At 34.9% G+C, this 27,188-nt stretch overlaps 1 protein-coding gene across 4 annotated transcripts in view; it reads right to left on the bottom strand.

Moving 5' to 3' along the window:
- The window catches only part of PPARG (peroxisome proliferator activated receptor gamma), a 60,378-nt gene that overhangs the window by 13,764 nt on the left and 19,426 nt on the right, over positions 1 to 27,188 (bottom strand). For 3 of the 4 annotated variants that reach the window (XM_042807042.1, XM_042807039.1, XM_042807040.1), the window contains exons 2-4: positions 11,204 to 11,431; positions 9,101 to 9,270; positions 7,172 to 7,310 (exon numbers count right to left, since the gene is read on the bottom strand). In XM_042807042.1, coding sequence (XP_042662976.1) covers positions 7,172 to 7,310; positions 9,101 to 9,270; positions 11,204 to 11,423 — 529 coding nt within the window. In that variant the 5' untranslated portion in view covers positions 11,424 to 11,431. Of the gene's footprint in view, positions 1 to 7,171; positions 7,311 to 9,100; positions 9,271 to 11,203; positions 11,432 to 13,470; positions 13,596 to 27,188 lie in introns of those variants that run through there. The other variant, XM_042807041.1, reaches the window with a different exon arrangement.

The following is a 27,188-nucleotide window of genomic DNA, read 5'->3' as shown; positions in this document are numbered from 1 at the left end:
TGAAAGAAGGTTGTTTATTTTCACAACTGTACTACATTTCTCTTTCAGCAAACCTAGCCTCTGAATGATGCATGCTGTATATTTTGTATTTGCTTGGGTATTCTTAGGGTTAACATGCCAGAATAAAAATCATCATAAAAGGAAACCTAGCTCAATAGGTACAAATTAACATATTCTGTTTTTTTTTCCCCCGAAAATTAAAATGTCTGTTGATTATCATTTTTTCGTATGGGAAATTTTGAATAATTGCCAACTGATACTTGTATTGGATCATATATACCGTGGCAAATGTATTTTTCTTCTCTCTCATGGGAAACACTAAGTATTCTTAATCAGCTACTATTAATAGTTTTCAGGGAGATAGCGCTGCTTTCCTTTCTTCTGAGAGCAAAACATTTAAAGAAAAATTATCAACTACATATTGGTTTATGTGACATACTATAATGGCCCAAATAGACTGACATCATTCTGTAAAGAAGTAATGTGTATGGATGAACATATGGTAAAGTTAGTGATTTATAAAAAATTAATATAAAACAAAAGGAGAATTTGTATTTGTACTTAGTGTAACCTAAATAAAAAGATGAAACATTCAGCATAACTACAAAGGAGTTAATTCAGTTACATATGCTTCCATGAACACTGTGACTCAAGATCATTTTGGTATTTTTATTTTGCAGTTAGAATGGATTCTCTCATTATTAAAACTTCTTATTTGTAGTTAGCACAAATCCTTTGAAGTGGTTTTTAAAAAACATGTATGGATGTTGATAACATTAAACACAAAATACTAGTATCTGCATTTTAGACATTACTGAAGATGTAAAATGAATGAAGTATGAGTATTTAATGATGTAAGTGGAGTGAAAACTCACTGAGAATATCTTATAGCATTCACAGATTAGTTTTTTCTGATACTTGAGGACTGAGTCAATAAAAAGAATCAAACTGTCATTAACATAATAAAGCTAAAATATATTATTACATACATATTTTAAGTAGGCACAGTACATAGAACTGCAGTGTGGGGTCAAAAAGGTATCAATATAATAATCTAGCTAATAAAAGTTTTAAAGGTTAATTAAAAGTCCACGTTGAACAGTGTGGCTAGACATTTACTAAATTCATATTTTCATGAAAAACTACTATGTTTTTCACTCAACTTGGTTTCAGATTTAATATTAATTCAATATTAATAAGTGACACTCATAGGATTATGTTTTAGGGTTAATTTGTCCACTTTTCAAATGTGCACTTTGCAATAGCTTCATCAGTGAAAAAAGTCTTGTGACACTTTGATGCTTCTGATTGGGATTTTGCCAACAAATTCAACTTCTCCTCACCATCTTTTTTTTTGAGAAAGAATTTGCAAACTGAAGACCTAAGTGAAGTCTAGCAAGACTTCTCAGACTATTACAGTGGACCTTTCAGTCCGGAAAGAACGCAAGGCAAATGTTAGCCTCATATAAAGGGCTGTTAAGAAAAAAGGGAGGTCAGAGTTGCCCATGTCTATAAAATGTTGATCACTTTCAGAAATACATGGAGTGCAATTTATTATGACCTGAAGACTTCTTAACATGTAGTAAGAAATACTTAGGAACAATAAGGAACATGTCCTTTGAGAGATTTCACAATCATATCAGCATCTAGGTGCTTTGGGCCAGAAAAATGTTTTGTTACGATAAAACCTACTTGTAAACTATTTCAATATTTTAAATGGAATACATTTATAATGTAATATATAATATCTTTATAATATATTTACAATAAATTATGCACCCCTAACAGCCTGATGTGAATTCCCTGAGATCATTCTGTAAGCCTACTAACTCTATGTATTATGGAAACAGAGCTTGGCTGAACACCAGTATGAGACCTGATTCTGTTGTGGGCCTATTCTCGAGAGTTGGGGTTTGCAGAAGCAAGTTGAAAATCTGGAATCTCACTGGCATAAAATTGCCTTTCATCAAAGTTCTTTCTACAAACAAGGGATTGAAAAAAGGGACGGTATATTGCTTCCCCTTCCTATGTTTTAGTATTAATTTAGTTCGAAAATAGTTTATACACTTCCCCAAGGCATTAAAAACAATAGGAATTTATTTTCTTTTTTCCATTTTTTTTTCCATCCCCCCCTCCCGCCCTTTAATCTGCTGGAGCATTCTTAATGATATACCACAATGTATATACCAGCTATGACACTGATTATCAAAACAGAATTATTTAATGTAGAGATTTTCTTGAAAAGATCAGAGATTTTCAAAACAGAGATTGCTTTGTCACTGGAGAACAACTAAGCTATATAATTGTATTCTTCTAAAGAACTGGTAACAAACATCTTGCTAGAAATTAATACATGGGTGAATAGACCACTGCCTGTTTTTTTCAAGTAAGTTTGCTAGAATTGAGGAGAACCATTTTTTTAAAAAAAAAATCTTATGGCAGTTTTCCACATAACTGTATCTACCTGCTGTTGCATTGATACTGCCAGTACTTTTAGTTTTGAGTATAAAATGGTAGCATAGTATGTATACTATGCTTTCTAAATATGCCCCTTATCCTATACCCTGATTCCTGTGCAGTCTCTTGTCTCCTGTGTGAGTCTCCTGAAAAGTAAATTACAGTATTTGCGCTAGCAATTTGGTATTGCTAAACCACATATTGTTGATAGTTCTCTGTTAAAAGTTTGCAATAGCACTGGTGTGGAATTTCTAATAAATGACAACTTACACTGTATTTATTTTTTAAAGGGAAAATAAGTTTGACTAAGGGTGTTCCAGAATCACGTTTCTGGTGTGCTTATTTATCCTCAACAAAGGGTGCCAAATTACCTTTGCAAACTAGGCATGTGTTATAATCTCCAGTGCTCCTAATATAAAATTATTTCCATTAATTTACAGATTGCATTGGAGTTCATTGTACTGTTAATATTTCATTTACTGTTAATAGTTCTAGAGTAGATACCTTCTTTCACTTATCATTTATTTTTATTTTGCTTGTGATGATGATACTTATTTTCCTGAAAGGCACTTTGAGATTTCTGCATAGAAAGTGCTATAAACCCCAAATTTTATTTATTACTTTGCTATTTGTTTCAGTACTCTTCCTCTCTTCCTTGTTGGAGTCATATCTAATTGTTTACCTCCACGTGTTTGAGAATTTATATAACTTTTACACATGCAATCAAAAAACCCTGCGAACACTAATGTTAAATCAGAGCGTTGCCTTCAATGTGCTAAATTTTATAAATACAAGCATCCTTATGTATCACCTATTTTGCAGTTAAAGCCCAAAGGTGCAGAGGAAGACTATATCAAATGATACATGATTATAGCTGCGTAGCAATTTGCTAAATATTTTTAAGTAGTATTTGGTATAGGTTTGGCATGGGGCCTCATGATGCTAATTTTTCTATGAAGATCAGATTCCTGGCTTCTTTTTAAAAGAAGATTATTTTAAATTCTTTCCGTGTAAATGAAAAAGCGAAAAACCCCCACAAACAACAAAAGAAATAAGCACTACTGCCAAAGGTAACATTGAATTATATGGCAAGCCTGCTAAAATGCTGAGATTACTCTGAAAGAAAATAAACATATGTTGTTATATGGTAACCTAGGTTATAAACACTAACTTCTATTCTTGCATGCTTGCATGCTGCATTCAGAATTGAGTTAGATACAATAAACAAAGCTTACTCCTAGCACAAAAAGCTATTACATCAATGTCAAATCAGTCCAAACTACCCCTTGTTATCAAGGAATGCAACGAATGATTAGCTAATGAAAGCGGGATAACATGGATTAGCTCTTACTGGCCTAAAACTCATCCTTGGTTTAACAACCCGCTTCGGCAGGCCTGCCAGCTGTCGGGCCACACATCGATCAGTTCAGCAGAACAGCCACTCACACTAACAGAGCTTGCATTTAGCAGGTAGCACCAAGTCTTCTTCTAAATACAAGAACTGATTTCACTAAGAACGGAAATGAGATCTTAATGAGTTTGGTACTATATAAATCCGTAGGGTCTATCTTGATGCCTCCCATCATAATATCAGACTTTTCCGTAAAATAATTGGACAATAATGAAATCCTTCAGGAATCTCATAATATTTTCTTGTGTTTAGTGTGTGAAAACTGTTCTTGGGGTAAAGTTTGTTATGCATCTTTATTTTTGTATGGATTGTACATTTATTAGCAATCTAGCACTTCTGCATGTGTTTGTTTCTTTCTAAATGCGTGGTTTTAGGATGTATTAATAGCAGTGGATTTTTCATGACTCACTTTTAAACACTGTCCCTATTTCATGAAAATACATGTCTTGGAAGATATCTGATGTAATTCATGAATTATGAGAATCAAGTTTCCTAAACATAAGGTGAGGGAGACCCTAAAATATATTTTAAATATAACAGTTCACTAACAACAAAGTTAGAGAGTTGTGAATCAAACATTCTTATCTTATAATTTGGTAGGCAAAAGGATAGTTTTCAATTTTTTTAAAAATGTTTATAATATATTTTAAAAATATGATATTAGTGGCAGCAGGTTCTTTTGGGCACATGCCTGCAGCTGGAACGTGTCATCTATCTTTCCTTTCTTTTTTTGAGCATAAATGAGTCCCCCAAATAGACTATAAACCCAGTTTCTTACACTAGAAAACACAAACTAGAACCAGGGCGGATACCTGTCTGAGTTTACTGGAGGCACGTGCCCAGATTGAGCAATTCACTGCTCCCAGAACTGATAATAAAGACATACTGCCATGTGTGCTCCTTCTTCCATTACACTAGCTGGTTTTATATAAATAGTATATTTAGCAGAAGAGAAAAAAAAAATAAATTTCTAAAATGAAATAACTAAGCTTCTGTTTAGTGGTAATTCAGAACACAATCTGAGCAAGGAAGAGTTAAACACAGCAGTGGCTAGCGGAGGAAACGAAAACAATATTCAAAGCATGAGAACACTACTGTCTTTTTTAACCTTCAGCCAAGTGGTATGTAGTGCTTACACGTGAAAAAATGTGGCTGTAGCTGCTAAGTGTCTCCTTGCGTTCCCTGTTTTTGTAAGTGCCCTATTCATTTTGGACTAATGTATCTATGCAAAGACAGTCATAGATCGGAACCCTCAGGCACAAATAATCCACGTGCTGATTCCAAGCGTTTAAAATCCAGATAATTTCACTACCCAAGTGGATGAACTTTAATCTGTAGATGTAACATAAAAACGTGTCTCAGTGTCATTGACAACATCCAGTGTTGCATTTCTGCATGTTTCTTCATATAGGCCTGTGTCTTCAAAGGTGAAATTTAGTTATTTTTTAATAAATGTGTTTGTTTATAAATGATGCAGGAAGGAGGGTATTGTTTCATGTAATGTAATGGAACCAGAGTAGGCAAAACCTGCAAATGTAGAAGCCAATACTTGAATATAAACACTACTAACTCCCTGTTAGGTGAACTCACAGTGAGAGCAACTGGCAGCATTCCTTCAAGCCCTGGGATAGGGGACTTTGCCCTTTCCCCCCTCCTTTCTATGCCCCTCTCTCCCGGACTCCCATAACCGTGGCCCCTGCTGGTGCCACAGCTTCTGCCTTGGCAGTGGCTGAACAGGAAGAAATGGGAGGTGAAAAATTAATTATAAAAATATTTCTTGGGTCCTTTATGTTACTAAGCCAAAGAGAAGAGTCTTGGCCTTCCCCTTCTTCACAGAATTGCACATGGTTCCCATTGACATAATTGGAAGCTGTGTTGCTAGGTTATAAGAGAATTTGGCATGCACCTTGAAAACAATAATAATAATAATAAAAACTCCTGAATCATTATAAAAATACCCACAGTAGCATTTCAAAATTAGATTTATTTTTAAGTGTTACTGTTGCATCCCAGGAACTTGAAAACCGTATTTTCTATTAGCAAAACATTTCCCATACCAATTTACATTCAGTGCATGTAATAACTTTGCAAACCACAGTTAAGCTTTCCTCTTGGGGACAGTACACTCATTTTTTATATTGAAAATAATGAAAGTTCTAAAAAAACCACAGAGAAATTATTTTCCCAGTCATGTTTGCAATTCTTTACCCTTAGAATTACATAAGTCTCTATGTTATGACATTTAATTCCTGTTTTTACTCAAGTTTGCCAAAGCAAGGCAGCAAAGAATCTTCATTATGTTTTTCTGTCCAAACATTCATAAGTATTTCCACATGAATTGATATGTTCATTTTAAAGTTCAGAGGGACTTTCTTCTCAATTCTATTCGAGAGAGCAGTATCATCATATGCTTAATGCTATCTGCTTAACTAATATGAAGAAGGCAATCACAGAACCATACACAGTTGCAAACACCTTTGCAGCCTAAGACTACAACATATTCAAAACAGAAATGCTGATTACAGTTCACAGATGGGAGGGGATATTCACCTCTGGATGGTGGAGAGGTCAGACAGTGCATATTACACAGGAATCACAGCTCTACACACTACACGATGAGAGGCCGACAGCTGAATGAGCATGCTAAGAAACACTACACTCCTACTTACCACACATTGGAATCTATTCCCAGATGTGGTATCCTAGGAAGGAGGAGGACAGGTTTTTTTAAAACAGTACAGGGTCTGGCCCATTCATTTAAAGTATGTTGTGTTCTAGTCCAAGGGAGTGTTAACTTAGTGGTGCTAACAGTCCTCTATAAGTGTTCAAATTCAAGTTGTTGTTACTACTCACAAACTCATGGTAAATTCTCAAGTCCATTTTTCATAATTAAATCTTCCACTTACATGAAAGGGGTATTAAACTACAGTATGCAAAAGAGACTTTCCAGAAAATAAGACAATGAACTGAAAAATAACAATTACACAAGGAATATGTTCAGGAAGAACAACCAACAGTGTAATGGGGAAGAATGATGGAGAGTAAAACGAGCTCATGTTACACTATGTATTACATCGATAAATGCAGATCTCTCCCTATCTTTTTTATATTGAAAATAAACTCCAGTCATATACATAGTCTCGTAAACTCAAAGGCAATCTCTCTGATATGTATTTTTAAACTGCTTAGTGTAAAGAACCAGAAGACTCTAGATGTTAAAGCAGCACATTCAGTAATCATAGTAATGCCATGTTATTTTTCAGATGAAACATTATTGTTTTAAAATATGCTGTGTACACTTACCATTATGCGACATTCCAACAGCGAGACATTTCTGAAATCTGCAGTATTGACATTTATTTCTGCTTTTCTTATGGATGCGGCAATTAAGATCACACCTGTCATAAATTAGCTTTAATCTGATTGTTCTTCGAAAAAACCCCTGGAGTAAACATAAAAGCATATAAAAGAATGCAAGAAACTGCCAGTGCTGCTGTCTCACTATACGTCCAAAGCACCTTCCTGCATACACACTGAATGCAACTTTATTTTAGACAGATTTCCTAGGGACGTAAATCTTGTGTAATCATACTGTCTGCTTATCACCGTGGCCCTGTTCTGACCTTACTAGCCATTTTCAACCTACTTGGATAAAGGGGTAAAAATCTCAAATAGCTGGGGAAGCTGATGGGAATCAATGGGGTTTAAAGGCCAGTAGGGATGTTGGGAGCTCTACAGATGTGCTGAGCGTGAGGGACGCTATGCCAAAGGAAGCAGAATTCCATTTGCTCCACTGCTCAGGGGACAACTTGTTATAAAGTGAGCATGACATTTTCAAAATGTAAAGTTCACTACAAATGTAGAAAATTTTTTATAAATCACAGCCAACTAAAAATTCTGCCAGCAGCAGTTTGATCTCAAGTAAATGAAAACATTTAGGGGTTATCTGTTTAAATTTTCTTTCCCAACTAAGTATTTTTAAATTCTATTTTAAATATTTGCTTTTATTTTTGAGCCTGAGTACTTAATTTATATTCTTTCACATATTCTAGTTCTTTGGGTTTGCACAGTGCTGAACTAATTTTGCAATATTTATTTCTGGGTTTTATTTTCTAGGTTGTTTTATTTTCTAGTTTATCTCCATTGTGTGGATATTACAAGTTTGTAAAGCACATTGGCACATGAAAAATCCAAAAACTTGATGCCAAACTCACAGAAATTACTGCACAGAAGTTTTATGAAGTCTTATAAAGAGAGAAATTGTTATGGAAATTAACTGTTCTGTCTTTTTACAGTTTAAAGATGCTTTCTCAGATTACTCATAATCAATTAATAAAGCTTATCATCATTTGTTTTTTGCAACAATTAATTTTTCCTCACAGCAAGCAATAACAATAAAAGAATAATGCCAAGTCTTATTTATATCATTCACTGTAATTTAAGTAATCAACAGCATACTTATTACTTTATGTGTGTTCCTAATTCAGAGCTACACATTTTATTTAATCTCTGCATTGAATCTTTACTGGTAGTTATTTTCCCCAACATATTGAAAACAGAGAAGAAGGGAATTTCATGTTAAACTCTGTAATATTTTTCTTTGAACTAAATGAATTATTATTAATTTCTTTCTCTGGCATTTCTTTTCCCGTTCTTGAGGATGGTAAATTTTTGTACCAGTCATTTGTCCTTTATGCGTTTTAAACACTAGATATAATTGACATAAAAATAGCAGGTGGGGTTTTAAAGCAGAAAGCCACATTCTTTAATATCATTAGGCGTTTCTGTAGCCACCTAGAAATGTGTAAACTGGGTAAAGAAACTCCAGTCAATCAGAATAACAGAGTCTGAATTTTAAATTGCTCTAAGTTTTGGAGCTGGGCATGAGACCGCTCTTGCCGCATTATATGATTCAGATTCTACAAGTGACCTCCAAGATAGCAGAAATTAAATATAATTGCGTAATTGACAAATGTAGAAGAAATGCACAAACAATTCAAATAGATCAGTAACATAATTAAAAAAGCAAATTATATTTTTAAAAACTCCCACCTACTATGTCATAAAGTATCACACAGTGAATATATGCGTATATGTGAAACAATTTACAACAAGTTTACAAGACCTAAAACTTTTTTTAAAAAGCACAGATCTCTGATTTTAGCAAGTGATTATTCAGATGAAAATAGTATCAAATCTTACTTCAGAAAAAATACTTCTGTGACAACTTACCTTACAACCCTCACATGCATGAACACCATAATGAAAGCCAGAGGCCTTGTCCCCACACACACGGCACTCAATAGCCATAAGGGAGTTGGAAGATTCCTCATGAGGTTTGTTGTACAACTGAACTTTTTCTGAAAAGTAGGGTGGGGAAGGAGGCTCCATTTTGATTGCATCTGTATATGGAGAAGGTTTAAATCATCAACTGAACGTATAATTAAATGTAAAGAAGAAGAAGCAAGGAATAACCACAAGCAATCACAGTGAACAGACAGATTCACAGGTCTGCTTCATAACACAAAAAGAGTAGTAAATGAAGGGTGTGAAGGGATGTAAGCTGTAAGCTGCTATTTTGCTGGCAGTATATAGGCTGAAAAACCTTGAAGAGGCAGATTCTGATGTAGAAAGTGTATTACAGAGTCAGTTTTCAGCTCTGTAGTGCTGAGTGATTTGAAGATAGAGATATTAAAAATTTACATATTGAGACCTCACACTTGAAAGGCCTTACTTTCCTCAGTATCTAATCTGGTTGTATTACTTTAAGGTGTTCAGAACTACTGCAGGGAGATGGACTGGAGTGTCTAACCTAGTCTAAAAAATACTTAAGTATCTCATAGACCTATATATTGAACCACGTATAGACCTATATATTGAACCACGTATTATTGTATAATACATGTATTGGATATTTAAAGAAATTTAGCTCTCTCTTGGGGAACACTGATCAATTTTGGGTGCAGTTTAGAGATCCATTTTCTCTTCTGAAAGTTTCTAATTGAGAGAGCAATTTGTAATATTGAACAAGCTCAAACAACCAAAGATGGTATCTTTAAAGCAATCATTACTGGTCATAGAAGAAAACTGTGACATTTGACACTATAATATAACATCAGATCACATCTCAGGAGTGATGTAACAGACAGTATTGCAATAAAGTGAATGTGCTTTTCTTTTTTGTTTTTTTTTTTTTTTTTTTTTTGTTTTTTTTTTTTTGTTTTGTTTTTTTTTTTTTTTTTTTTTCCCAAACTGGCTACATTATACAAACTAGAAAGTTTTCTTTCCTATATAAACTAGGAAGAAAAGAGAAAAATGGAAAACTAAGTAAATACAAAGAGGATTTATCCTACCTAAACCCTACCATACTCTCTAGCTTATTAATAAAGCATTATGGACATTTCTAGTTAAACATGAGAAAAATAAACTATTAGCTAGAAAAATGTCTTTTAATGTATTACATAAGTAACCCAAAGGTACGCAGCACCTGCTTTGCTGTACAACCAGAATTAAATACCACAGTTTTCCTAGCAAAAATTCCCCGAAAGAATTCCTGTACAGATTACTACAAACTAAAGTGATGTCAGACCTAAGTAGGCTAAGTGGATCTTTAAAAAAGTTCCAGGCACAGCAACTTCACATTCCTACCTGGAGCAGGAATGCAGTAACAACTTATTTAAGAACAGGCCACTTCCTTTCTTAAAAGGAGAGTTCCGTGTGATTTTTTTTTTTACTGTAACTGGCAAAGAAGCAGCATTTTTTACAGCATATAAATAATACTAGCCCATGAAGCTCCAAGGTTATGCCTGCATTAGAACACTGATAAAAGCTACACCAACATTTTGACTCAGACGTAGCCGGTATTTCTACTTCAACAGTTTCTTAGGCCATTTGGAATTTAAAATCTACACATATTAATAATTTAATACACTTTGTATGCTGGGGCATTTTTTAACATCTAGGATATTTATTCTGCATTGTGTGCACATAGCTTCAAAGGACACTTTACACACAAGGCACATGAATAGGAGACTGGAGGTTTCAGAAACAAATGGTGGGGTTCATGTGTCTAATAAAAAGTGTTTAATGTCATTTTAGATACTTTACGATACCTTGCCTAATCTCCAGCTGCTGCTTTGGAAGGGTGAAGGTCTGCTATATGTATTCTATCTTTTCTATCTGCCCTGCAAGAATATCTTGTGGACATCTCCAATGACACAGAATACTGGCATTTAGGTACCTCAATACTTCTAAATCCTTCTGTTGATAATACACTTTCCAGAGAATGAAGCAAAAGTGAACGTGAAGGAAATACTGAAAAAATTAGAAGCATACTTTGGCAGTCCTGGAGCTTGATATCGTATTTATAATCAATGCTTGTCTGATCAGTTCTTGCAAGAGGAATATCTTCATAGTGCGGTGAAGAAATACTTGAAAAATCAACAGTGGTGAATGGCTTTATGTCAAAGGAATGCGTATGATCATCCATCGCAGAGAGGTCCACTGGACTAATTCCAAAATTAATGGGCCAAAACGGCATTTCTGTGTCAACCATTGTAATCCCTGAAAACAAAAAAAAAAAAAAAGAAAAAGACATTTTAAAAGAAGCTAGTTATTTCTGTAATGAGTTTGAGCCCCAGCTGAGGTACAATGGTCTCATGTCCAAAGGGTTAGGATGCAAACTCACAATCAGGTGTAGGTTTTAGGGGAATGGTTAGGCCCCATCTACCATTTGGCTTAAGTTTGTCACCATATAATGCATTAGGCTATATAGTAACACTGCATGGCTAACACTGGGCAGTTAACGCAGCTTTGAGGTTCTTCTTAGGAAGGCTCTGACATCTCGTGTCGTAAGAGAAAATGAGATTTGCTGGCATCCAGGCTCAGGCTAGCCTTAGAACAGACTGGCTGTCACAGGTAGGCTACTAGACTGAACTGGTCTGATCTGTACCTCAAAAGGCAGAAAAGACAACTAGTGAGCTCACAGAACAACGGTTCAGTTACATGAATAATTGACAAAAGTATATGTGGGAGAAATAACCACCTAAATAATTATGAATGGTCAAATGAAATACCATTACATTTTAATAGTATATTTTGTAGAATGTTTATGTGCTTTAGTAAGCATGCAAGTCATTTAAAACAAACAAACAAACAAACCCCAAAACAATGATGCAAAATTAAAATGAACATAACTAGAAAAAAATTTCACTTTTTTTTTTAACAGATAACATGGACTTTAATTGCATCTCTCAATAACATGAATATGAATAGAATTAGAAGTCTTCCACAATTAATTTTTCAGTTTTGCAAATTCTAATCATCATTCTTCCCAAGTGCTTGAAAATCTTAAGGTTTTCTATATTAAGAGAAAAAAAAAAAAGTAGTTGGTATTAAATAGTGGTGGGTTTCCTCCAAACAAGAATAAATATCTGAAATCTTTAGTCATTCAAGTATGTCAAAAGTTTTATCCCAGAGTCTTGAACCCAAGGCTCAAAGAAATCTTATTTATGACTTTCCAAATTCCATGTGTTTATGCAGATCTTGAAAGTAGTAAACAACTAAAAAGCTTCAATCTGCAAAAATCTTAAGCAAATTGAGTGAATTTAGATTGAGATATAGTTTAGAGTGATATATTGTTTTTCCAAGTCCTCTTCTGACAGCTGAACCAAAATCCTTGATATAGATATATTTCAACTATGAAAAAGTCTGTAAGTAATAGCAAGTGTAAAACATTTATTGTTTTGTAACTAGGGTCTGTCTTTAATTTCCCATGCTTTATAAAAAGAACATTCTAATCTAAAAATAGAATAGATGTCATAGAACTAAAATAACTTAGTCACTTTGGCTGTTTAATTTGGACTTTAGACTCAATCAAGCAAGTAGCCTTTAACCTCTAGATAACAGGAACTTTGAATCAAAACTACTCTGTCACACTGCCAAAACTGTTGCTGCAAAATCAATATAATGGAACAGACCTGCTTTATAATTTTGAGCTCATCCTTTGTTTTGACAGACCTCCAGGTAAGCAAAAGAGTGACTGTCCTCCCCATCAGCTATACTGAAGGGCTAAGGTAGGAATGGCCAGAAATGGTTACAGTTCTCTTCATCTTTCCCCAGGAAAGTCACCGTCATTCTTCCACCTTCTAGGGCTTGCAGCAAAAACCTTTAGTTCTTCTGTGTTGAACATTGACAACAAAGGTTGTAAGACACCTTTCTAATTCTTAAATTTCAGGTAAGAAATTCTCACTGCAGTGGGAACAGAAGAGATGCTACCGTATCTCATGCTGCACAACATACATGTTGTCCCTGGTAGAACAAAAGGGGAACCTATAGCTCCTTCATCCTGCTGCTCCTATTACTACATGACTGGTAAGGTGGAGTTCTGTAAAGCAAACAGTATTTAAGGGTGAAGGTTGGCAAGGTTAGCATGATGGTCAGCCAGCCGTCTACCTTCCCAAAGGCTTCAGCCACTGGATGGGATATACAGTCTCACGTTATCCTTAATGAAAGTAAGATCTGCCTATGAGCAAAATGCAGAATTTCTAACTGCCACAAGTGAAAATTATCTAGTGAAAGTACATTAGAGGTTGTCAGAGTACCTTGGTGTTATATAGTATCTTCCAGTTAGTCAATTTTTCTGTAAGCATGAAGTGCAAATCCTTGGCATCAACACTGGGAACTGTCTTAAACAGATTTCCAAATAAAGCAATAAAATAGAATAGACTCCTTCTTAAGAGTCCATTTTTGTAATTAACCAGACAGACCTTAAAAAATAAACAAAATAAAATCAACAGCCATCTAAAATTTAAACATTGGCTTATATTCCTTTAATCAAGTGACACTGAGAATTATGTTCACTTTGTATCCAGAGGGCTGCCTCAAGGGTGAAGAAGGAGGATGCCTGCAGGCACGGACCCAGTTACAGCCCAGGCTCACCCCGTGGAGCCCACGGGCCTCGCTGTGCGCAGGTGCACCCATGAGGTTCCTGTGTGGCCGAGAAGCAGCTGCAGGAAACCATTTCATCAGGAGGCAGGGCACAAACTGATGGCTGCCCTCGCGCAGACACCTCCCCTGCACTGCAGAAGAGGCTTGAGTACGTGCTTAAAGGAAAGCGCGAGCTTAACTCACTCACTGAATAGAGATACACTTAATCACCTGCCACTGATCTCAATGTTTGTATTACACACAAAGCAAACGTTAAAATTAAACAGTTTTCCTGCATCATCCATAAAAACTCTATAAAAATATTCTCACAATCTTGAGGCATTATCACTTTGTATTTTCCATTTAAAATACTTCAGTTTGCAAACCACTGTGTGCTGAACAGCAAGTTAAAGCTGGTCTGTATTTCACTTTATAACAGTGAATGACTGTGATGTTTTGGAGAATTTGATTAGTTATAATGTGATTAGTTATAATGTGATTAATTCTTTGAAACTCCTGAATCATTATAACACAGTGTGTGCTTGAATTTTACTATGTATAGGTGTACTACAGCTTAGAAAGTCTCAGATAAACATGCAAGTCCAGAGGCCTGGCTTGCCGGGCACAAACTCCAAAAGCTAAGAGGACATAGTAATTCCTTAGCAGGAATTTTCTGTTTTCACAGTCAGTACTGCTAACTTGTTTCAGCAAAGTCTACCATTAATGCCAGAGCACTTTCACTGTAAAAGTATGTCTAGCCTAGAACTATGATGTTTTAGATTTTTATTAAGCTATAGAAAAAGCAAAATAGAAATAAAGAAATAAAAATAATCTGTTATTTTAACAATCACTTAATATGAGGGACTGTGTTTCATGCATACTGTTTTTTTCCTTACTAATAGTTTGGGGGTTTCTTCTGTGCATCTGTTCACTTCACGCACATTCTGTATGCTGGGAATAGAGGAAATAAAAATGCCAAGATTACACTGAAGGGAAAACCAGGGAACAGTGGGTGCACGTATCAGCTACTATGGGTCACAAAGTAATTCCATTTTATGCTACCCATATTTCTTCTTCTAAGGTAATAAAATCAGGAATCAGCAGCCATTTACAATTCCCTGAGCAAAAGCCTGTAAAATCCACCCCTTCCAGAGTTTAACATCCCGTGACTGGTTAATGTCAGTTCTTCTGATCTCCAGGCAACTAGAAAGGCTTTGCTCAATTGCTCCCCTATAAAAAAAAAAAATCTAGTTTTGAAAAGTCATTTTGTTGTCTATATTATAATTTCATCTAAGATGCCCACAAAGGTACATAGTAATGATACTATATATATATACACATAAGTGTGTATATCTGAAGTCTTCTGTTAAAAGGTTCTAGCATGCTCAAATGCCTTAAGTAGATATGATTTACTGAACACAAAAAAGGTTTGTGTGTACATTCTTAACTTCTTTCCTTCCATTGGAAACTGATAAGTTTGGCTATATTGTAAATCTAAATTGACAAGGCCTTAGCTCTGTACAATTTACACGGCTTTTAATTTCAACTCCCAGTCTAGCATGTACCTAGGCGGGGTCATGAAGATAGGACATTTGATCTAACCACAGCTGAGAAAGGTTTTGCCTCTCAGGCCTCACAGTTAAGGAAAATACATCTCCTCTGAGGGATGCAACGTTCTCCGACAACAGCATGACAAGACAAGATGGGTGTTTATATGTGTGCCTGTCTACGTGGGGAGAAATGGAGAATGTGTGGCTTCTACCTTAATCTTGGCTTTCCGCATCGCTGTATAAAATAAAGAAAATTCTGTGCTTTCCCAGCTGTAGGGACTATATTTCTACTACTTACTGTGATGCCTGCACAAAGGATTCCTACTGGATTTCATGACAACAAAACGACTAAAGTATTTTACTTTCTCTCATGATGCACATACTTCTGATTTGTGTGGTTAAAAAAAAAAAACAGAAAACCAAACCAGAGCAGCAATGTGACCCCAGTATACAGATATACCAATCAATAGCTATTTTTCAAAGATACCAGTAAATTCAAAGTTGCTAAAGGAATATTGAAGATGCCCGTGTAATAGATTCTGTACTGTAAGAGTATCTAAGGTCAAATCAATCACAAGACAGCTGTTTTGTGCTTCCTTTCTCTATTTCTGGATAATAAAATGCATATTATAGCATTTCTTTATATAACAAAACAGCTAGGCATCCATGATCCCACATTAATATTACTCATAAGCATTTCTGAATCATGAGAATTTTCAGGTTTGCTCAGGTTTTGGCTATAAAACCCAAACCATTTCATTACAGTTTTAAAGTCTGAATCTTCACACACGACTGCTAAGTCTTAAGTCAAATTATGGATATCCTGTTCAATTTAATAAAATTTGCTATTCCACTGGAGACAAAATTACTGTTCGGTTTTAATTTATATTATAAATACTAGAATGAAGAAAACCTTTTATGTGCTAGTGTTATTCTTGCATTATTGAAAACTAAAATGTGAAAATTGTTCCTATGTATAATAGTTAGTTTATAAATATTTCTATTTTTCATGTGTACTTTACTTGATTTCTGCTGTGTATTTTGTCTTTTTTCCTCCCCATTAAAGATGAATGCCAACATTTCCCTCTGCAAAAAAATACTTAATAGCAGTCTTCTCATGGTTTTAAAAAACCCCAAAACATCAAAACATTTGAAGCAGAAGTACAATCAACAGACTACTCCAGGATTCTTTCATAAAACTCACACATGCTCATATGAGATCCAGGTAATAAAAGCATAACTAACATTGGCTAAAAAAATATTTATGTGCAAAAATCATTCTCAGTCAGCAAAAGACTACGCAGAATAGTAGCAGAGATGTTATTCATGTGAAGTCAGATGAATCTGCCTTAACATTTAATCATCAAAAAAAACAGAAGTGAGGGAGTGCTGCTGAGATAACATTAAACACCAAGATATGAAACTAATTGTTATAATTCCCTTTACTTGCATTTAATCTCATGTAGCCTACTGCAAACTATTATCTACAAGGAAGTAACAGAAGGCGCATGAACTCATCTGATACATCATCTGTCCGTATTAACTGTCCGCCATAGTGACAGTTTACAGTTAGTTAATCTGGTGCTGCTTGTGAAAACTGTCATAATCATTAAGTTACTCCATTCAGTAGCAATTGCAAATTGAATTGATTTTCATTTCCCAAGACAGTTATTCAGTGCACGTTTTTATATTAGGGAAACATAAAATTGAACATAAGAGATTACCATGGTATGAAAAACATTTTGGATCACAAGCTACTCTTTACCATAAACACTACCTGTGCTCAGTTAACCTGAAAGGCCTGTTGCACTGCATTCTAGACATGCTCTTTCCAGACAAAACTACCAAAATATGACCCTAGAGGTATTTAATGAAGCAATCAGAACATCCTAACCTCATACGAGTTACAGAAAACCAGAAGGAAAAAAAAAAAAAATAGTTAAAGCCTCTCAGCTTTGAAACATTACTAAAAATCAAGACAATGGTATAGTTATACGACATGACAGGTATAAATATAGGCAAATATACACATGATGTAAATATTCTTGGGTTTTGGTTGTGTTTTTATTATTTTTTTTTTAATTAAAACCTATTTCATGAAATAGTTTGAATTTCATCTCATGTGTAAGTGTGTCAGAGTTTGTCATGTAAACTCATATGCAAGTGCTGCAGAATTTAATGGGACATTTGCCAATTAATTTAATTAAAGCAGGCTCAGACCATCTCTGTTATAATATCATATATAAATTAGTTAAGATCACACAACCATTCCTAGCTTTAAAGACGGTGAAGGTTTAGCTTGATAGCCCCATCTATTTAATTTATTTATCTACTTTAGAGGAAAGATAGAATGTTTAATGTGTGCCTTGCAAAAACATGTCTACCCTAAATGACGGCACCACATCCACTGAATTAAAGACCTTCATTGATCTTTTAGAAAAGAATGTTGCAAAAGGAGAGTCTTGTGATAAAGCAATTGCATTTGCCTTTCAGTAACTCAGTTCTTTCATTACCTCTGACACAGAAATTCTCTGTGGCAATGGACAATTAGTTCAAGCCAACATTTTCATCAGTGCTGCTTTCAGGTCCTCAATGTGAGGCATAGGGTCTGGTAATAGTGTTCAGAAAGTGATTAACTGGTATCTTTGGGAGGTGGAGATGATTATCAATTCTAACAAGATTCGGTAAAATGGTATCACTTTGTTCTATTTGTTGTTCTTCTGGTTATTTAGAGAAAATTGCATCATCTTACTGCATTTACTTTTTCCTGGAGAAAAAAAAAATATGCTGCTAGTAAAACTTTTGTCTCAGTTTTCCACTTGTCCACTGGAAAAATATTACCTTTTCCTGCCGGCTATTCTCTGTTATCATTAAAATGGAAATCTTCTTCAGCAGGGATGGTATTACTCTACAAATTTTTAATAGTCCTGATTATGTTTGAGTACAATGAAGCATTAAGATTGGCTTAAGCCTTTAGGAGATACCTTCTTCAATCATGAAAATGATATATTTTTCATTCATAGTGTCTGTCATTATAATGGACTTCATCTAATAGACAACATCTGCATAAAATAAAGGTAATCTGGGTTTGGATATACCAAAGTATGTGAATTTTTTCTGTATTTCAGACAATGACTCAAAGCTTTTGGACATAGTCCATTTCATACATTTAAACAGCTGCTCTATGGTCTGCAGGTTCTTAAATCTAACAACCGCTCCATAACGTAGGACCTGTACTACTTTGTGTTCTGTTGCTGCAGAGTCAGCAGAGGGAGCACAACATAACTAAAAAAAAACCTCTTTCCAAGAACTCTGCTGACACAATCCGTGATGCTCTTAAACAAACAAACAAGAAAAAAAAAATACATAAAAAGAGTCTTGTTGGCTGATACCCCCAACTCAGTGTTTGTCAAAATCAAGCTTCGAACTGTAGCAATAAAAACAATGTGACAGCAAAAAGCTATGCAGACTTGCTTTAAAAACTCCGTTACAGAATTTTGTACTGTTACGTTTGCATTACCAAGAAGCAGAGATAAAAAGGATTTTTTCTTTTTGTCCATGCACATATTCAAAACATTAGTATAATACAGGGCAGAAATTGTTTCGTTTATGCAATGACACATGCACTGAACAGCAGTGTATTTGTAGGATATAAATAGTTCCCCAAAGCAGACTTTTTCCAAGCAAATTACACATTAGAAACCACTGTGATTGTGGGAAAGGGACACGGGCTTACTTAGGCAACTGATAGAATAAGTATTGACAAATTTTTGTGTTGTAAATTCAAACAGTTTTTGAAAACTCAGTACTGCCTTTCAGCTTTCCTACCCTAGAACTGTGCATTGTAGCAGGAATGAAAGAACTTCTGCATGCACCTTGGACTCAAGCACACTCCTGCTTGTACCACTGTCTCAGTAGACCTGCTATATTTCTTTTCATGTATGAATTTATCAAAAGTATTTACAGGAATGAAAATTAAGCTCACCTCAGAACAAAAGAACAAAACTTTTATGGATTTTTTTTCCATTAGAGAAGCCTAAACTAAAGCTCCCCTTACCCCTTAATTTATCTGTAAAAATAAAGAAAATACCTAGTGTCCTCTAGCAAATGCTGAGTGTCAAAATCAGCTCCATAATAACAAGTGACTTAGTGAAGAAGTAAGTTCATAGATGATTTGGTGCACTGCTTTTAACATCAGCCCTGACTCCAAGCACAAGATCAAGACAGTGAACGACATTTTCATCTCTGTTCCTCAGACGCAACCCTCAAGCCATATAAAGAAGGCCCAGAAATGAATATGTCCATTAGGAAAGATACCTGACAGTACGAAAAAGATGCAACATAGGCAATATACTTTTCAAAGAATGGGAGCCAACATTCCATGCAAAAACAAGCCTAGTGCTTCTAGAAGAAATGGGTTTGTTACATCTTTAAGCAGAGGAGGAGGGCTGTATCACCACTGTGGCAGGGTACAGCCAACGAGCGCACCTCAAGGGTTAATCATTGAGTGGGAGGGGTATGGGCTTATGAAAGTCTCCTTTTACAGTCTGCTGTACTAACCTGCAGAACCAGCACAGGACCAAAATTCTGATGGCAAAATGAAAAGCAATAAGTTGGGGCTGAGTGGAATGTTAAGGGCGTGACAACAAACCAGGTACTCCAGGGAACATCTCGAAAGGCTGCCACCACCAAATGCAAGTTTCTGTCACATCTCCACAATGCAAACCATGGAGGAGTGTTGAAGACTGGACAGCTTAAGAACCAGGCTGAGAAATCCAAGTGCAAGGGCTGCAGAGAACAGTGGCACTGAGATCCTCCAAAAAGCCAAATAAAAAGGAGGGAATCCCATTCATCCTCTCAGCAAGGCTGCACAGTAAAACATCCGAAGAAACTTGAGAAACGGTGTAAATCCAAACACTTGAAAAGGCCCAAAGCAAGTAACTCATAAATCAGTAGGAAATGTATTTTATTCCTATAACTGAATTATAACTACAAGCTGTGATCACTAAAAGCATAGTCCATAAAATTTACTACAATGTTTAGGAGGTAGCTGCTAGTAGAAACAGGGGGAAAAAAGCCTATTTGGGGAATAATAGAGCTGTTTAATTTAAAAGATATTTTCTATTCATTGCCTATGGAATTCACACAAAATGGTAAATGGCCTGGGTTTTTGTTTGAAATTGCAGCATTTTATACCCTTGCAGCAACATAAACCATTGTAAATATAAATGCAAATGAGAAAGGAGATCAAAAATGCCATGGGCTATTCAGATATGCTGTAAATTCTACCATGCTGTTTTAATCATTTAATATAGGGTTTGTTGCATTCCCATACTGGATAGATATTGATGAAACTTCAAGTTATTTCAGGATATAAAAGAAATTGAGAGCAGAGCTGTGCTCAAATAACAGCTTAAATGGAAATTGAGAATATTGGACAATAGAAGATAGCTGTATAAGAAATACTGATTTATATATCTGAAAAACTTTGCAGACAGACAGATAGCTCAGATTTAAGAGGAACGGCACTTCAAAATCATGGAGGACATAACTACAAAAATCTGGCAGTGACACGATGTTGGGCTCCCAGTGGTGAAAGACTGACTACAATAGAAATGAAAGTGCGCTGCTACTGTCACAAGAGTGACAAAACACTGAGCTGTAGAGATAATTTTTGCTCTGTTAACTCAGATTCAAAGTTTATGGGAAAGGACCCTCAAATTGTTCTTAGAAATACTTGAGCAGAAAAACTGCAGTTTTCTAGTTACGGGCAGCTACAATCCATGCTTTGTGAGGCACCGTATATTGAAACTAAAATTAATCCTGATGAAATAATTATCTTCCAATGCTTTTTGTTCAAAAATGTCTTAAAAATACCTCCCACCCTTCAAAACAGAAATGATTATTTCATTCTGTTGAACAAAAGAAAAACACCCACAGAAGCATGGAAATCTGAAAGACAAGTTGTCATCTGGTTGCCAATATAAAAATCAGAATAATGGGTGAAGATCATAGATCGATATTTACAATATGCCTATTTGCCTTAGTAGAGCTCAAATCTGGATCATTTTGGTTTTGAGGGATTTCAAGAAAGCAGAAACAAACAACATGTCTCTAACTTGCACTGGCAATATTGTAAAACTATCTCATGATATAAAATGTAGGCGTTACTCTCTATGAATCATTGTGATTTAAAAAAGGATACTGATAGATAGGCAATGAATCATGTTCAATTTTGTAATCAGAAAAAGCTGGCTTCTTAAGAGAGACCTTTGCCCTCTTTGGCAAAGCATAATAACTAAATGTGCCAAGCTACTAAGGAGTAGGCCTTCTCTTCTCATGTAAGTGGCCTGGTAAGAATGAAGGAAGTAATTGATTTTAAAATGTACAAAAACATGCTGTGTTGTATACAAGCTAGCAAAGCTTTATTAACTAGAAATTCACAACACAATTCAATTGACAAGAGTGTTAACACTCTTACAACTGTGCTTGGCTCCAAGACTCAATGTACCTTTTATAACTGGCATTTATTTATAGTGGGCAGACTTTGTATTACTCAGGTCTAGTGAAAGTTTTACTAACTACAGGAAATTCACGTAATTCAAAAGCTTTCTATTTGTGCAGCTTAACCTACACTGGTTTTAATTACTATTCTCTTTTCTTTTTTTTTTTTTTTTTGTCACTGACTCAATATGAGAGAACAATCTGCTTCCAGATTCTTTGAAACTGGACTCTCACTGTGTTAAATACGGTAAATAATACAATGTTCCAGAAATCTTTACATATACCCCAAAGACCTACAATAAGATAATATAATTTTTAATTAATTTAAAAATAAAATGTCATATAATATAATGGATATAAGCTCTTTTTATTAACAGTAACAAAACCAGAAACTACCAAGGAGTTAAGAAACCTTTTCATTCTCTCAGTTTTCAGTCAGAGTTATAAGTTCAGTGCATGACATCAAAAGTACTATAGGAGAAAATTCCACATTCAGAAGTTTCCTATTCAGGCTTATGCATAACCTCTGCCTGTGCTTTCAGATGTCAAACTTGTTTTGAAGTCAACAGAAAGTTTTATAGCTTCATTAGAAATTCAGAGTTTAGGCCACAGTTAAGCAAAACACTCATGTATATGCTTTATTTTGAGTATTGTATTCTTGCTATTGTTAAGCACTTTTAGAAACTCAGTTTTGGCTAAGGAAGGACTTGTTTAGCTAGGGTATATTATTAAATTACATCTCATACACTTGTATACACACAAATAAATCAATGTATGTTGTAATACAGATCCATAAGAAATTAGATTCTCATTAAATGTTATATTTTCTATGCAAAATTACTGTTTCTCACTAACTACAGTGGCAACACTGTGCCCAAAGTTAATAAAATAAACTCACAGCGACCGTGAAGCACTACTTGCCATGTTTAGCCAGACGCCTACTGCATGTTCAAATAGGAAACAGCACTGTCCCAAAGTATTCAAGTATAGTAGAAATGCTATCTAGTAAATTTATACTGTGCTCACACATGATTCATTATATGAAAATTTGCAAATTCCTCTGTGGCTTCATAAGACTTTGCAAGATTATCAAAGATTTAAGCATGTAGCAAAATATACAAGAAGAGATGTGTAAACACTGCAGCTATTTGCAGGACAATCTTACGGTCTGTTGTTTATTTGGTTTCATTAGGTCATTACCACTGTCTTTTAATGTATTTTAATATGCTAATCACAGACTCTATTCCTTAAAAATGGTGCTTAGTCAATAACTATCAACTAAGGTACCAATACAGCAAGAAATTTTAGAATATACATACTCCATTTTGGAATACAAAGTTTGTATTTCTTTTTGAAATGTTAATAACTTTAATAGTAAATGTTGTCTGTTATGTGCACAATTCTTCTAAGACATCTTAGGTGCAATAAATTTTATACTAACACTTAAGAATTTTTATAATATTAATACTTAAATAACCACATAAAGCTTTCTCAATCCACTTAGCAGTAGTAGAGAGTTTATTGAGATCTTTTTACAGATTCATAATACTGTTGGTAAGAAGCCTGGGATTTTTTTCTTTCCTCAGACTCTGTCATGTCAGTACTTTATAATGTTCACAAGACAGTAAACCTAAGTATTCTTTCCAAGAGATGAGCTAATAAGGCATACAACTGTAATAGGGTAAAATATACTCGTTAATATCCTAAATGCAGTTCTCTGCCATGGCAGAATACTGAATACTCCCACAGGAAGAGGAGGAGGAGGAACAAATGCAACATGAGTTTAAACTCATTCCTTGAATTAAATCCCACTTATAAAGTTTTTCCTGGCAGTCAAAAACATTGCAGATTATCCATAAAAATACTTCTCTCATATCGGGACAAGCAGTTTTCATCACAAAGCTGTCATCTTCTAAAATACTAAAAATGTATTTTAATATGGTATGGCCCATATAATTTGACTGAGCACTGTTTTTTATTTAGTATCACTTAAAATATTTTAACCTGTTGGACAGTCACTAAGTCCTAGAAGTTAAAAAGCACCATGTTGCAAAGCTCATTCATTAATGTAAACATGCTTAGCACTATATATGCATTAAATACAGACAATATCTCAGCATGGCAGGGAACACACTTTCCTATATATAATTTTTCTTACATATATTTTCTGATATATGCCAAGTATAAGATAATGCTCTCTGTATATGTGTGTGTACACCCACTAAACTCTGTCATGCCAAGCTAGTTCAAACACATCAAAGCTTGAGAAAGTAGATAAATAGTACCAAAGATGGCTTAACGTTAACAGAGGGCTCTTCCAGTTGTCCATTCCCCCTCCCTCCCCATTAATCTAGCACAAGAATATGTTCAGATTTTATGTGGAATACAGATATTTACACACTGTTATTGAAGTGTATTTTCATCAGCTGCTGAAACCCTTCTAGCAGACATTTCTAAACTTGGAAGGGAACTACCAGTGATATGCATATCACTTCAAAGCGCAATGTTGAGCTGAAGGACCCTACTCTTCACTCTCTCATAATTGTTGCCATTACTCTGACAAGCTAAACACCAGGCAAAAGAAAAACGGGTACCCCACTTTGATTCTACATAACAGCAGGCTTTGTAACAGCCTACGGTAATAGTACTCAACTAAAATAATTTAATAATAAGGACACAAGAACTTTTGCACACCGATCATCTGCTGCACAAATGCATCTCATCTTTTAAATTAGCAAAAAAAATTAACCTTCTCAACTGTACGAACTAAGAAGCATATAACCTGCTCAGCCACTTTTCAGCAATAGAGCAATCTCTTGTCATCTGACTACTGTACTTTTGACCCTCCAAAATATTCCAAACTAAAATATGTTGACATGTTTTTACATGTGATGCAATAATTATTGTTCTCAATAGTGTAGGATACTTATCACATATTTAGATCAATGTTCTTTGCATCTCATGTACTCCATCTTTCTAAATATTAATTTTTCCAGACAGCTTTAAAACTATCCCATCAAGATGACTTCAGGCTGCCGACACAAGGAGTATAGAATCAGGTCATATGTGGGGTAAGCTTGCTTTTGTAACTGAAACAGCAACGTTGTGCAATGCTGAGAAGTATTTAATGAACACCACTAAATCAATTATGAATTGTGCTCTAAATTTAAATTACCTTGAACAGTTCCACTTCTGAATCTTCTGTTGGACTACAGGACAATAGCATCAAGACAATCTTCCCCATTCTTGTTTTTTAGGGGGTCAGTATAAAATACAACATAATATAACATATTTTATTCCAGAAGAAAAATAGTTGGAAACTTACTGAAGGCAATTTAGCACTGAAAGCTGACTATCACAAAAGCTGGATATAAAACATTAATTTTAAAGCCTGTGTGTGACTAAATAATAGCAATCTGAGAAAAAGAATACTAAATTACAAAAACTCAGCATTAAGTTGACACCAACTTACCTTCTTTCATGCTATTGCATTTGTTACATTTCTAATTTCAACAGAAATTAGAAAATTCCTAACGTTAATTCCTATATTTGATATACTTCAGAAGAACTTCTTGCAGACTGGAACTTAAAACTATAGTAACTACTGAACAGAGCAGAAAAAACCCAGCCGGAACAAACAGACCCCAGGATGTGAATTAGACAATAATGAGAAGCCATAGAAGAGAACTCTATTATCTTGAGTTCTAAACTAAATAAAATGGCTTAAAAGTATAAGTTTATGGGCTAACAATTTCCCTAGAATACTCTAAGCAGTCCTGGATGCCAGTCTATACATCGAACAAATCAAGCTACTGTCAATTATGTAATTTCTGTTCCTACCATCTAATACCAATAAACAAAACTCCCTTTACCACTCAAAAAGAAAATGTCACAAAATGTGTATTCAGATAATGGATTATCAGGGCAACATTAAATGATAATTCAAAAAGGGTACATGCTCAGTTGTTATACAAGATTATTTCAGCCTTCTGTCACCCATCCCTCAGTAATTTTCTGAGAAAAGATGCCCCATCGCAATTTTTTCTGAGAATCTGACACAAGCCTTTGGGAGAGGCACAAAATTTGATAGAGATATTTAACTCTTTTCCAAATGTACTTTTCAAGGGAAAAACAGTAAGATACCTTTCTCTTAAGGATGTAGATGCAACTTCCTAGAAACACAATGGGTAAGTGCTGTTTGAACCTGAACGAAAAGATTAATATTCTCCCTGTAGCCCTTTGATAAGAAAAAGTAGACAAAATATTTATGGGAAAGAACACAATTTCATCTTTAATTTCATTTCAAAATCATTGATGCACTCCAAAAAGAACTCAAATATAACCTGGATAATGATGCATTAATGAGAAATTCTACAAAGTCCTGGCTTCATTACTCACACATAAACATACTGTATTTTCTAATAAGAGATCTGGCAAGGTTCAGATTTTACAATGTGCATGAAAACTAAAAGGAAACAATTTCTTTGATCCTATTTTCTGTTGGGATATTCTTCCTCTGTGTTATTAACATCCTAACAGTATGTCTGCTATGACTCGGCCCTACCTTTGTCAACCCATCTATTTTGAATTAAAAGTTTTTCACGTTCATCCATTGAAATTGCCTTGCTTTCCCCATGAAGGAATAAACATTTTTACCTGCCAAGGTAGGGAAAATTACTTCACACAACTCACTTGTTCCTTGATGTGAACTGCATATCACGCCTGCATTTCCTGTGTCATTCATCCAGAAAGAAGGGCATATTAATATAATGTATAAGCAAATATATAGTCTGGCAATAAAAAGCACTTGTTTAGCAGTTCCATGGCTTTGCTGCTGTTCTTTGCTTCTGTAATAAACTAACATTTTTAAAATTATGTTTGATGTTATTCTTCAGTTATTAATATTAGTGATCTTTAACCCAGAGTGTCCATGCATAGCAAGCCACACTCTTGTCACACACTTTGGCACTCAAAGTCAGCGAAGTTTTGATCTGCATAGTGACTGTATAACTGTACAAATCATTCAATTACAGGAAGATGGAAACCGGTGTTGCTATTTTTAACAAGAAATTTTCAAGAATTAAAATGACATCATCTCAGGACACCACACAGAAAGTAGAGCATCCACAGCTAAGAACAATTTACTGTTAGGAAAAAGCTATTAATGTACACTCTCAGACTTTTTTTTATTTTTGAAAACTAATGCTGAACAGTGATTTTTGTGAATTTCTTTGTTTCCAGCTGCAAGGAATCCACCAATCAGTAGAGACCTGCACTTTGTATTTTGCACAGAAATACTGTGGAGAGCGTGAAGTGCCTATTAGCTCTAAGCTAGAAAA

The sequence above is a fragment of the Tyto alba genome, unplaced genomic scaffold, assembly GCF_018691265.1.
Source record: "Tyto alba isolate M040663 unplaced genomic scaffold, T.alba_DEE_v4.0 Super-Scaffold_49, whole genome shotgun sequence".
Taxonomy (NCBI): domain Eukaryota; kingdom Metazoa; phylum Chordata; class Aves; order Strigiformes; family Tytonidae; genus Tyto; species Tyto alba.
This window is presented reverse-complemented; position numbering and strand designations above follow the sequence as displayed.